Genomic DNA, 12997 nt, shown 5'->3' with positions numbered 1-12997 from the left:
GTGGCAGGAGATTGGGGTTTACGAACAGTAATAAAAATGTCATTTTAGCGAGATCAGTTCCTGGAAGGACTCTGGGAATCCATCAAAGCTCTGTTTGCCAAGCAAAGCGAACACCATTTCCCAATCAATGAGGGAGTAACGAAGGAGAGAGCGTTGCAACCCCTTCTTCTCATTTCACATCATCAATTTTTTAGAGACCCGTCTGGCGGGGGAGGGGGAACACAGGAAGAAAGAGAGGGGAAATTACCGGCAGGGGCGGGGGAGTGAGTTGCCAACCTTTCTAAAGGTAATGTTTGATATTTTAAGATGTTCAGTCACGACTTCAGGCCCAACTTCATCATACAGGTGGTTCAAAAGCCACATGGACAAGAGTTGCTCGGTTCAAAGCACAGAAATGCTCCGGGCTGGCCTACATGTCTCTGCTTCTTTCCCGCTCCACCACACAAAGCAAGTTCCTAGTCCATATTGGGCAGGGAGGAGGAAAAAAACTGGAAACACAAGTCAGAGTCTGCCATTTTTGTGGGTATGCACACCTGTGTTTTCCCTTCCTGAGCTCAAGGCGAATGACCACAATACAGAAAACATCAGGAAAACCTTTATCTAAAAACCTTGTTTAAAAAGGCAGAGGCAGAGGACTATGAAAAAAGCAGCCAGCAGGTTCAGTACCACTGTCTCCCCTACTCAACAGACTGACCGTAGATGGTTACAAGAGGCTTACAGAGCAATCAATAAAACAATTAATCAATCAGATTAATATGGCATTAAAAAACAACAACCCAAGTTCATAGGTAATCCCCACCCCATAAAAAGGCACAACACAACTCTGAATAGAAACGTCTACATTAAATGTCTGAGGTTCAGCAGGGAGGCGGGGGGGGGGCTGTCTGATCTCAGCTGGAAGGGGGATTTACAATAATGAATGCACAGTTCCTAGTGCACATGAGCTATGTGGTAACTACCAATAGAGACTCTCACCCGAATAGCAAGGAAGCTACATGGCTGGCAAACCTCCTTTAGGAGGTTATTCTGGAGCCACGAATGAAATGGTCCCCCTTTCTCATTGCACCCAGTTTGAATGTGCATCCCACCAGAACATGCCGTGGTCAACCTTTGCAAGGGCAGCAACTACTAATGGTAGCTAATATGACAGGTCCCATGAATTGCAGGGTGAGGGAGGGGTATCCAATGTTAATCCTACTCAGAGTAGCCCCTTTGAAACTAAAGGACATGGCTCACTTAGGTCCATGAACTTTAATAGGGCCACTCTCAGTGGAACTTGGTTATATGCAATTCAAAGTAACTTCACCTCTGTCAGATTGGTTCTGTGGGATCTGGAGTATAGCTATACAGTGGTACCTCAGGTTACAGACGCTTCAGGTTACAGACTCCGCTAACCCAGAAATAGTACCTCGGGTTAAGAACTTTGCTTCAGGTCGAGAACAGAAATCGTGCGGCGGCAACAGGAGGCCCCAGTAGCTAAAATGGTACCTCAGGTTAAGAACAGTTTCAGGTTAAGAATGAACCTCCAGAACAAATTAAGCTCTTAACCTGAGGTACCACTGTAATGCATAACTTTGCATATTATCTTTGGGCACGTAAAAATCAAATGTATGAAAAGCAGTTGAAATTGTCAATTTGTCACCAAGGTTTGGAGTAAGTTTGTTGATTTTGCACATTCCCAATCTATGCTAAAACGAATATAATCAATCTCTTTCAGATTTTTGGGTTTCTTCTTCTTCTTCTTCTTCTTCTTCTTCTTCTTCTTTTTACTTGTTCGCATCCATCTGTCTTGAAAGACAATGGAGTGCGCCTCTGGGGGTGAAGTCAAACCGCTGGGAGAATCACAGTGCCTGCCATTTTAAATCTGCCCCCACAATTCCCAGTGCTTTATACGGAGTCAGCCCATTGGTTCATACAGCTCAGTGTTGTCTACACTGACCGGCAGCAGCTCTCCAGCAACTCTCAAACAGGAGGTTTCACCCAGTCCTACCTGGATTGAAACCAGGACCTTCTGCATGCAAAGCAGGTGCTCTGCAATGAAGCCATGGTGCTTCAAACAGCAATGTAGGAAGGTCCTTCACAGTCAGGCCACTAGTCCATCTAGCTCAGCACTGTCTACACTGACCGGCAGCAGCTCCTCAGGATTTCAGACAAGAAACCATCTGGAGATGCTGGTGATTGAACTCTGGGGCCTTCTGTGGGCAAAGCAGATGCTCTAAAAAGTACCCTGACAGTTAAGTCAAGTCGCAGATGCCTCTGGGGTTGCGGCGCTCATCTAGCTTTACAGGCTGAGGGAGCCGGTGTTTGTCCGTAGACAGTTTTTCCGGATCATGTGGCCAGCATGACTAAGCCGCTTCTGGCACAACGGAACACCGAAACCAGAGCAGCACACAGAAACACAGTTTACCTTCCCACCGGAGTGGTACCTATTTATCTACTTGCACTTTTTGGCATGCTTTTGAACTGCTAGGTTGGTAGGAGCTGGGACAGAGCAACGGGAGCTCACCCCATTGCGTGGATTTGAACCACCGACCTTCCGATCGGCAAGCCCAAGAGGCTCAGTGGTTTAGATCACAGCACCACCCGTGTCCCCCACAGCCACAAAGGAAAGAGTTAGGAAAACTGTGGTGGTCAAGTCTCCACACGGCCCCCGAAAAGTTCTACAGGAGGAAACACGGCCCTTGGACTGCAAGAAGGGTTTCCATCCTAGCTCTAGCCACTGAGCTATGGGCCCTTCCTAAAGAACAGAGTGAGGATGAACAGCCAGATATTTTTAAAAAGTAGCTGCTCCTTTGGGAAAGGGTTCTGTGAGGCAACGCTGGCTACCAACAACATCGACCAGGTCAAAACATAAATTGAAGCGAAGAGCTTGGGGTGGGGAGAGAAGGCTAAGAAAGAGAGAGAGAACTGTGCATTTGGCATCGTTTCCGTTTGATTTCCTGCCATAAACAGGAGAGCCAGCTGCCGCGTTAATTATTCACCATCCTTGGCTTCAACAGAGGAGGAAGAATGGAGGGAGGTTTATGGAAGCCAGCCGGCGTTTGGAAATCCTGCATATGCAGACAGCAAGAAAGATGGGGTGATGGAGGAAGGGCAAGGAGGAGCCACCTTTGCATGGGACGCAAAACTGGGAAAACACAGAGGGCGAGGGAGAGAGAAAGGGAAGCGTTTAAGATATTCATGGGAAATGCAGGGCTGGTATCTCTCCCTCTGCAGTCATCCAGCGTTGCATAAAGGTTCAGGCTCTGGCACGGAAGAAGAGAATCACATCTGCCTTTATGGAGCCCTCAACTGCATAAACTGCGAGCACCAATATGGGTTTGGTAATGTAAGAGCCTCTCCCCACCCCCACCCTTGATATCTCATGCCACCGTTGATGGTGTAGAACACAGCCAAGAAGATGCCTGCTGGTCAATTATGCCCAGTCCCACCAAGCAAATCCTGAAGACTGCAGAATTTGGAGGGTCACTGCTTCCTTGTCCGTAAAATGGGATGTGAGGGGAGAAATCATATTCCGGACTGGTTGTGTGCCAATGGTTCCACAGCAGAGTAGAAAAAGTAAAGGGGGGGGGGGAGTGGCCTTGGGACCAAACTTTAGAAGGTTTCTTCCTGGCTCTTCCTCCTGCTGAAAATGGGCCTGAAAGCAGTGTTCTCTTGCAGCCAGTAGAATATGTTGCTTTTTGTGATTGGTTGTTGTGTTTGAAAATTGTGACTGTGATGTTTGCAGATTCATTCTTGGGCTCAAAAAGTTCAGCTACCCGTGTGCTGAACCATAGCAGCATGATGGAAAGATGTTTCCGAGATGCCCAGGAAAATATGATTTTGCTTCTGATTTCAACTAACCATAGTTTAGTTGCAGTGAGCAAGAGGGTGGAATTCATTCTCGTGCCGAGGAGGGGAGGGTGTACATCTAAGTGTACAACATAGGAAGCTGCCTTATACAGGGTCAGACCATTGGTCCTTCAAGCTCGGTGTTCTCTGCATTTACTGGAAGTGGCTTTCCAGGATTTCAGACATAAGGCTCTCTCAGCCCTACCTGAAGATGCTGAGGGCTGCAGCTGAGACCTTCTGCATCCAAAGCAGATGCTCTACCATTGAGCTATGGTCCTTGCCCTATATAGGGTTGGCTGTTGAAAGCTGAACTTGGTTATGACAGAGTTAGCACTATGGCATTTCACCTAAACCTATTAGAAGGTTTTAGCTGGTTTCAGAAGGTTGTTTTGGGGAGTTTTCATTGTGTTCTGTTACCCTGCTTGCTGCCCTGGGCTCCTTCAGAAGGAAGGATGAAATATAAAATATAATAATGTTTTAAGAAACACCACTCAATGATGCAATAGTAAAAAATGTTTTTCATCACCCCCTCTTCTCCTGCTAAAACTAAAAAAAAGGATTACATTCTAAGATTATCAAAAACAAAAAGACTCCTAACCTTTTTTGGCCCGCTGAACAGTTTCTGCATTAGAGTGGACGTAATTCTCGAATTCAGTCTGCAAGATGGTGGCTCTGCGTCGCACTTCCTGGGGGTCATCGCTGTGGAACTTCTATAACAGACGAAGAAAGTGGGGGAGGGGGAAGAAGAATGAAGAATAAAGAGATTTTATACCCAGTTCCTCACTTCTGTTTATTCAGCTTATGAATCGCTCTGTCATGGGGACAGAGAAGGGGGAAACAAACAGTAAAAACCACTGAAACGAAACATCCATTAAAACAGATCAAATGTACCAAAAGTGTTTGCCAATTAAGGAAGTCACATATTAAATGTCCCAAGCAGAGGCCACCCTTTCCAGGTTACCAGACTTCCAGGAAAAAACAGATCAGTTATTTAGTACAGTGGTGCCTCGCAAGACAAAATTAATTCGTTCCGCAAGTTTTTTCTTCTTGCGAGTTTTTCGTCTTGCGAAGCACGGTTTCCCATAGGAATGCATTGAAAATCAATTAATGCGTTCCTATGGAGACTGCCTTCAGACCAGGTCCGGGGACAGCGGGGAAGACGCGCTGCGCTTCTCCTCTGTTCCCGGGGCTTGCGGTGGGAGGAGGGTTTTTCCTCCCCACCGCCAACATTAAGAACAGCATGCTGTTCTGAATGTTGGCGGTGGGGAGGAAAACCCTCCTCCCACCGCAAGTCTTCAAGACAGGTCCGGGAACAGAGGAGAAGCGCTGCGCGCCTTCCCCTCTGTTCCCGGACCTGTCCTGAAGGCTTGCGGTGGCAGGAGGGCTTTCCTCCCCACCGCCAACATTCAGCATGCTGTTCTGAATGTTGGCGGTGGGGAGGAAAACCTTCCTCCCACCGCAAGTCTTCAGGACAGGTCCGGGAACAGAGGAGAAGGCGCGCTGCGCTTCCCCGCTGTCCCCGGAGATTTCCCTATGGGCTTTCGTCTTGCGAAGCAAGCCCATAGGGAAATTCGTCTTGCGAAGCCGCTAAAAATCGGAAAACCCTTTCGTCTTGCGGGTTTTTCGTTTAGCGAGGCATTCGTCTTGCGGGGCACCACTGTATTTAAAAAACTTTATGAGCTGGCTTCCTTGCCAACCAATTTTTATCATTATCAGCCCAAGCGGAAGAAGGTGGTGGGACAAATAAAGAGGGTCCCCTCTGCTGATCTTAATGCCTGAAAGTATCAGTAGGGAAGAATATCTTTCAGATATTTGGGGCCAGGGAGAGGAGGGGTGGCCTGGGGAGACTCCTGAGAGCCAGAGAGGGAGCCAGAGGGCTGCATTCAGGGCCTGTGCTGTCTTATCTTTGAGTTTGCACTGATAGCCACCAAGCTCTCTGGGGTTGCAACTCCCCTCCCCTTCCTGAGATGTGAATGAAGCTAGCCAAATTCAACCATACAGCAAAAATGTCTAAAACAAAGAGCCCCTTCCCCAATATCATAAAAACCTGCTGGATACGGCCGATGGTGAATCTAGTCTAACATCTTCCTCTCATAGTGGCCAAACAGATGCCCCAATGGGAAGCCCACAAGCACAGCCTGAGTACAACAGCAACTCTCCCCTCCTGCAATTTCCAGCAGCTGGCTTTCAGAGGAACACCATGAAGGCTGGACAGAGCCATCATGGTCTGTATGACTGGCAGGTGAGATGATGTTACTGGTGCCGCCACTAGGGGCTGCTTGGTTAGAGGTGACCTGTGGCAGGGCCTTCTCAGTGGCTGCTCCCTATTTGTGGAATGCCCTCCCTGTTAAGATGTGCCTGTCTCCATCAGAACGAGGAGGAATCTAAAAGCATTCCTGTATCACCCAGACATTCAGTGGCTGAAATACACTGCTCCTGGCATCATGCGATCACTGTTGTTAACTGTTTTTAGAACGCTTAAAAAAAAAATTATATTACTGACGTGTTTGCTGCCCTGGGCTCCTTCAGGAGGAAGGGTGGGATACCAATTGAATCAATTAAAAATAATATATTACACACACACACACACACACACACACACACACTTCTCCTGAGCTCATCCTAGGGGCAGCACTGACAATCTTCGAGACGCACACCTTCCAACGTATTTCTCTTCTTCCAGAGCAAAACCCCCTCACAGATCGCCTGCCACCTTTCCAAAATAACTTACATGGCCTTCAGCATCGCTAACCATATCTATGCGATGAGGGTGCAATTTTACATAACATAGCAACCTGTCAGCATCTTTGAAGCCAATCTACCAAAGACGGTAGGCTCCCCCCATCTTCTAATCCTTTGCTAAATAAGCATTTATGCCATTGGTAGCATATTCCCTGTTAACTCTGTGTCCCTCCCCTGTGCCCCCCACAACACCATTTTTTGGAATGCAACTGCCAGTATTGTTAAGAAGAGGAACGGGAAGATAACTTATGGAAGTAGAAAGAGGAAAAGGAAATGAAAGAACATATCCAACTGAGGTTTTGCTGAGAACAGACTCACTGAAATTAAAGCACCTAAATTAGTGATGACTGTTCATTTCAGTGGGTCTGCTCTGAAGTGGCCTAGTGGACTGGGCGGCTTGAAGAGGATGGTACAGATTTATGGAGGAGAAAGCTATCAATGGCTTCCAGCCACAGTGGCCATGCTCTGCCTCCAGTTGGAGGCGGCAATGCTTCTGAACACCAGTTGCTAGAAACCCACAGGAGGGGAGAGAGCTACTGTGCTCAGGTCCCGCTTCCAGGCTTCTCATATCTGTGTGGCCACTGTTTGAACAGGATGCTGGACTGAATGGGACCCCTTCTGGCATGGTTTAGCAAGGCTCTTTCCATGTTCTTCCTCCACCATCGGTGGCAGTATGCTTCTGTATGCCAGTTGCTGGAAACCACAGGAGGGGGAGTCCCTTGCGCCTGTGGCTTTCTGACAAGCATCCGGTCAGCCACTGGCCTGATCCAGCAGGCTCTTCTCATGCTCTTATACATCCCAATGTAAACAAGTGCAAGGAAGGCTTAGCTAAGGGTTTTGCAATCTAATTGTTAAGCAGCTTCCATTTTGTCTGAATGGTTTTCTTACATTAGCATTTAATAAAATGCTAGTGTTTTTGGAGAACAAAAATTCTGTTCCTAAACTTCCGCTGCCCTGCAACTACACTCATTCATGAGAAAGACTTTGAGAGGAAACCCTGAGGAACAATCTACCACTGTCCTGTGGGACATCTTCAGGAGAAGGAAAGGCTAAGGAGGAAACCCTACACAAAGACACTCCCGACCTGAAGAGGGGGTGGGGTTGCGGGCGCACGCCCCCATCACCTTCTCGCGGGGCTAGGAAGCCCCGCGGGTCCCGGGAATCCCCTTAGCTATTTATTATTCATCGCCCACACCGCCAGCCAATCGGCTGGCGCCAGGGGCGGGCACTTTGGAGTCTTCTTAAGGTCAGGACTGCCCTGCCTCGCCCCTTTCTCAGCAATTATGAGCTACCGGCCTCTGCAGCCACAGCAGGTGCTGTGATTCTCCAGCAGTTTGACCCTCAGAGGTGCACTCCATGGTCCCTCATAATAGACAGAAGTGTGTGTCACTCACAATATAGTTGGGGAACGACGGACAATATAGTGCCCTCCAGATGTTTTTGGACTCCATCTCCCAGGAGCCCCGGCAGATGGCATGGCCAATGGCCAGGGGATGAAGGAGGTTGAAGTTGAGCAAAAGACAGTGGGCTACTCCTGTAGGAAGGCACGCTTCAACCAAAGCTGAACACATTGAGTGCAATGGGGAATGGCCAAGTAGGAGCTTAACAGTTCAAAGGCTGTAGCTTGGTGGTTGAACATTGTGCTTTGCATGCAGACAGTTCCAGGTTCACTCCCAGCATTTCAAGGTAGGGATGGAAATGCCCCCTGCCTGAAACCCTGGAGAGTGTAGACAATACTGAGGTAGATGGACCAATATTCTGATGCCATATACGGCAGATTCCAAAAGTAAGTCCCAGTGAGTTTAGTGGGGTTTATTTCCAGGTAAACTGGTATACGATTGCAACCCAAATCCTACTGATTTATCAGGAGGACTTTGAAGTGCATGATTCTTGGCTGCATTTTGCCTGCACTAAGCATAAATTTCTACTCAGGGGGGACTGCATATTTCCAAGCCTAGATCTGGATTTGCAAACCATCGTTTGTGAGAAGACTGCATTAAATGTGCCAACTAAATCCAGGTTGCTGGCTCGTCTCACCAAAATGGAAAAATCTTTACACTCTCAGACACTTCCAATTCCATATATTCCAAAAAGCACATTCTGTGGCAATGGTTCGAGGAGTGTGCTTTTAAATGGGCAATTTCTGTGTGGCGTTTACTCTGTTTAGAATGCAATGCTGAAAACCAATTCAGATTTCAAACACCTAAGGGTGCTTGGTTACATTGTTTAGCAGTGAGAAAAAGTATTGCAATATATACCAAAATATGGAGTTAAAGGGGTGGAAGTGTTAGATATGCTGCTGCTGCTGCTGTGTGTGTGTGTGTGTGATTAAAAACAGAATGTTCATGAGCAGAATAAATGTATAAAGCGCACCTCCTCTTGGGCAGTGCCCCATATGTAGAATTATCTGCCCTGTTCAAATTAGTGGTGACTAACCTGTGGAAGCCGGTGCCTATTGGAACTGGCAGGGCAGAAAGCCCAACAGCAGAAGGAACCAGAGGCAATGACAAGCAGGGTCAGCCCCATCCTCTCCTCCTTGCTGAATTCTACAAGGGGCCACACTGAGGCTAAGGAGGAAGAAGCTAACAGGCAGAGCTACCACCAGCACTGGAAGTAAGAAGGCAGGCAAGCAGGTGGGGCTGTTGGAGGGAAGTCTGAGGTTGGCGTGGCAATGCCTCATTTGCCCTAATGGACCAGCCTTCTTTCCTACGTCCCTACAGGTGCTGGACTCCAACTCTCATCAGCCCCAGCCAGTATGGTCAACTGTCAGGGATGATGTGATTTATAGTCCAACAACTACTAGAGGGCCACAACTCTCCCATCCTTGGTTCAGATAATTTACCCCTTCTGGCATGTGACCTGTTGATGGTGCTCTTTTCCAGCAAACCTTTAACAGCTGTTTAAAGTTATGATGTGTTAGTCCTGACTTACACACAATGGGTTGTCTCCAGCTAAGTTCCACTCAGAGCAGACCCACTGAAAATAACGAGCCTACATTATTGTTTATTTCATAGGATTCCCAGACCTCCTGATGGCAACAAAACCACAACATGGTTTGCTTGTTTAGTGGATATCCCACCATTTCCATCCTCCAAGGACCTTAAGGTGATGTACATGGTTCTCCCCCAACCTCATTTAATCTCCACAACAACCCCAGGAAATAGACAGGTCATGGGCCAAAGGGCAGGCACAGTGATCCAAGTCAGGTAGCGTGAACTTCATGGCCAAGTGGTGATCCGAACCCAGGTCCTAGTCCAAAACTCTACCTGCACTGCACCACACTGGTTTTTACAAAAAGTCATGCATATTGATTTCAATGGGTCTACTTTGAGTAGGACCAGTTGCAACCCAATGTTCTTTTATTTATATATATGAATATATGTCCATTTATGTACTTCCTTGTGCATTCTGGTGGACAAGCGACATACAATTATTATTTTTAAAGCGAGTCAAGTCTCAGCTGTTGTGAAACACCAAAAACTTCCTTTCCTTCTCTCCCCCTTCTCCCCCCTCGCTCTTCGCCCACACCACCCCGATCCACCTTTTTTCTTTCCTTAAGCCTCCTGGGTGGCGAGAGAGTGTCACCCTCCTGCCATCTTTTTAATATGAATGTGAAATTAAGCGAGTTGCCCTTTCCCCCGGTGGACAGAATCCTCTGTTATTAAAAAGTAAAGCACTTTAATAATGAAAAACTTTCCCCCCTCCCCTCTCACCCCCCTCCCGGTGTTTTAACTGTTTAAAATTAATGAGAAGGGCAGAACGGTTGTCAAAAGCGTTATTGAAAGCGGGCAGCGAGGACGGCATAAACCCCGAAAATCCCTCCAGAGTGTTAAATAAACAGCGCTTCAGCCCTCTCCAAATCCCTCTGATGGTTATTGTATACATTCTGTATCTGAGCTCAGAATAGATCTGAGCACCAGGGAAGGCAGGAAAGGTTCCCGAATTCCAATAAAGGCCTCAAATTAAAGACAGCCCGGCGCGAATTCCAGGAGAAAATTAAAGAGACCTCAAACTTAAGTGACAGGTGACTTGCTTCTATGCCACAACTGTCTGGGGATTTAGTGATAATATGGCAATATATTACAAAGGACTCCTCATTCTCTCTCTCTCTCTCCTTCCACACCATTCCTCTCCCTCTCCCCCCCCCCACCAAAAAAATCTTCCCACCTTTTAGGTTTCAGAATGAGGCATCTCTCCTTTTTCCAGAAAAAGAAGGGAGGAAGACTTGTTTATATATATCTATTTAAAAAACAATTTCATCAAGGGTGTATACACACACACACACAAACCCCTATGTACAAGCAGGTAGAGAAGCAAGTTTGGGGGTCAGAGAGAGACAAACAAACAGGAAAAAAAGAAAAGAGAAGGAAATAGTGTGGGGGGAGATACAACACATTAAAAAAAGAAACCCACGCCACTAGCATCAACCCCCCGCCAACACATTCTCTTTATACATCTTCTCATCCCCCCCCCCCCCGGGAGCGATTTTATTTTTAAAAACTGCACTCTAATGGGCATGTTTTGATTTCTGCCTTCCAGGGTAGCTGGTCTGGGGAAAGGAAGAAAAATCTAAAATTAAAAACTGACTCAGAGCTGAAAAGGGAAAATACGCAGGACACAGACACACAAAGTACTACCCGCCACCCTGGAAATAGGGTAGAGTTGTAGCCAATGACCACACCTGTAACCCTCCCCCCCAAAAAAAAATCCCCCCCACTTTTGCTGCATTCGCACTTGACCTCAAACTTCCAGGTATATGCTTGACACATCATAGGCGCACACCTAAAGACATACTGGCTAAAGCTGCACTTAACACTGCAGGAAAAATAAACACAAGCACTAAGTATTCACATTATGGTATGAACCTCTACAATAGGGACCAGGAACCTGCAGTTTAGGGGAAGGGCCACAGCTTCATGGCAGAACATTTGCCTTGCAAGTAGAATGTCCCAAGTTCAATCCCCGATATCTCTGAAACCCTGAAGAATTGCTGCCGGTCCACATATACAATACCGAACTAGATGTTCAGTTGGTTCTGACTCAAATTAAAACAGCCTTTAATTCAGAAACATGAGGACTAGAAGCTTAGTCCATAGCTCAGTGGTAGAGCACCTACTTTGCATGCAGAAGGGGCCCAGGTACAATCCCCAATGGCGTTGCAAGCTAAGGCTGGGAGAGACTGCCAGAAACCCCAGAGGCGCTGGCAGCCCATGTATCCAACACTGAACAAGATGGACCAAGGGTTTCACTCAATATAAGGTAGCTTTATATATCCTAAGGGGGAGAGAGGCCACAAAGCAATGGGAGAGCAACTGCTTTGCATACAGATGGTCGTGGGTTCAATCCTTGGCAATCTGCAGGTAGGGCTGGGAGAGACTCCGTGTCTGAAACCCTGGAGAGATGCTGCCAGTCAATGCAGACAACACTGAATGGGATGGACCCATGGTCTGACTCAGTATAAAGGCAACTTCAGATGTTGCGGGGAGGCCTGGCCAGTGGTCCAGGATGGTGGAAGCTGTGGAGCAACCTCAGTCTGGGAGGAGCCTCGGTTCCCCATCCCCAGTTTAAAATCATATGTCAGGAAGCTGCAGTTCAGGAATGGGAAACCAGTTATGGCCTGAGGACCACTTTTCCTTCTGGGCAACCCTCTGAGGGCCACATGCTAGTGGTGGGCCAGGCCAGATGCAAAAGTGGGGAGAGCAACAAATGTAGAGTTTACCTTTCTACAGCAGGCTAGTTTCTGCACACACTCACCCATCTGTCCTTCATCTAGGTAGACTGAAGAGGGACTGTCAAGGAACTAGGTCACATCACAGGACACAGCCAGGCAAAAACACCTGATGCAGGTCCAGTAAGGAGTGTGGCTTGGCCCCTGGGCCTGAGTCTCCCCACCCCTGCTGTAGCTGGACCCTGCATTCATACCCTGCTGTGATCCGTAAGTTAGGATAGATGCCTGTTTAGATATAGCCTCCCACTGGAAAGACTCCAAAGGACCATCTCTGATGGCGTTTGGGGTTCAGCTGTTTCTGAGCACCTAATGCAACACAGGAGGGTTGGCAGAGGTCAAAATAAATACATTCACTCTGAGAAGAAGAAGAAGAAGAAGAAGAGGAGGAGGAGGAGGAGTTTGAATTTGATATCCCGCTTTATCACTACCCGAAGGAGTCTCAAAGCGGCTAACATTCTCCTTTCCCTTCCTCCCCCACAACAAACACTCTGTGAGGTGAGTGGGGCTGAGAGACTTCAGAGAAGTGTGACTAGCCCAAGGTCACCCAGCAGCTGCATGTGGAAGAGCAGGGACGCGAACCCAGTTCACCAGATTACGAGTCCACCGCTCTTAACCACTACACCACACTGGCTCACATAATAATATAGCTAAATATATCATGATACGGTGTGGTCCCTGTATATCAGCTAAGTAAAC

General features: G+C 47.5%; 1 protein-coding gene across 1 annotated transcript in view; it reads right to left on the bottom strand.

The window, feature by feature from the left end:
- DDX31 (DEAD-box helicase 31) overlaps window positions 1-12997 on the bottom strand; it is a 66306-nt gene that overhangs the window by 13452 nt on the left and 39857 nt on the right. The window contains exon 18 of the mRNA XM_053373164.1: window positions 4430-4541. Within this exon, the coding sequence (XP_053229139.1) occupies window positions 4430-4541 (112 nt within the window). The remainder of the gene's footprint in view (window positions 1-4429; window positions 4542-12997) is intronic.

This window comes from Podarcis raffonei, chromosome Z, assembly GCF_027172205.1.
Source record: "Podarcis raffonei isolate rPodRaf1 chromosome Z, rPodRaf1.pri, whole genome shotgun sequence".
NCBI classification, from domain to species: Eukaryota; Metazoa; Chordata; class Lepidosauria; order Squamata; family Lacertidae; genus Podarcis; species Podarcis raffonei.
The sequence above is the reverse complement of the archived record's forward strand: the minus strand, read 5'-3'. Positions and strand labels throughout refer to the sequence as shown.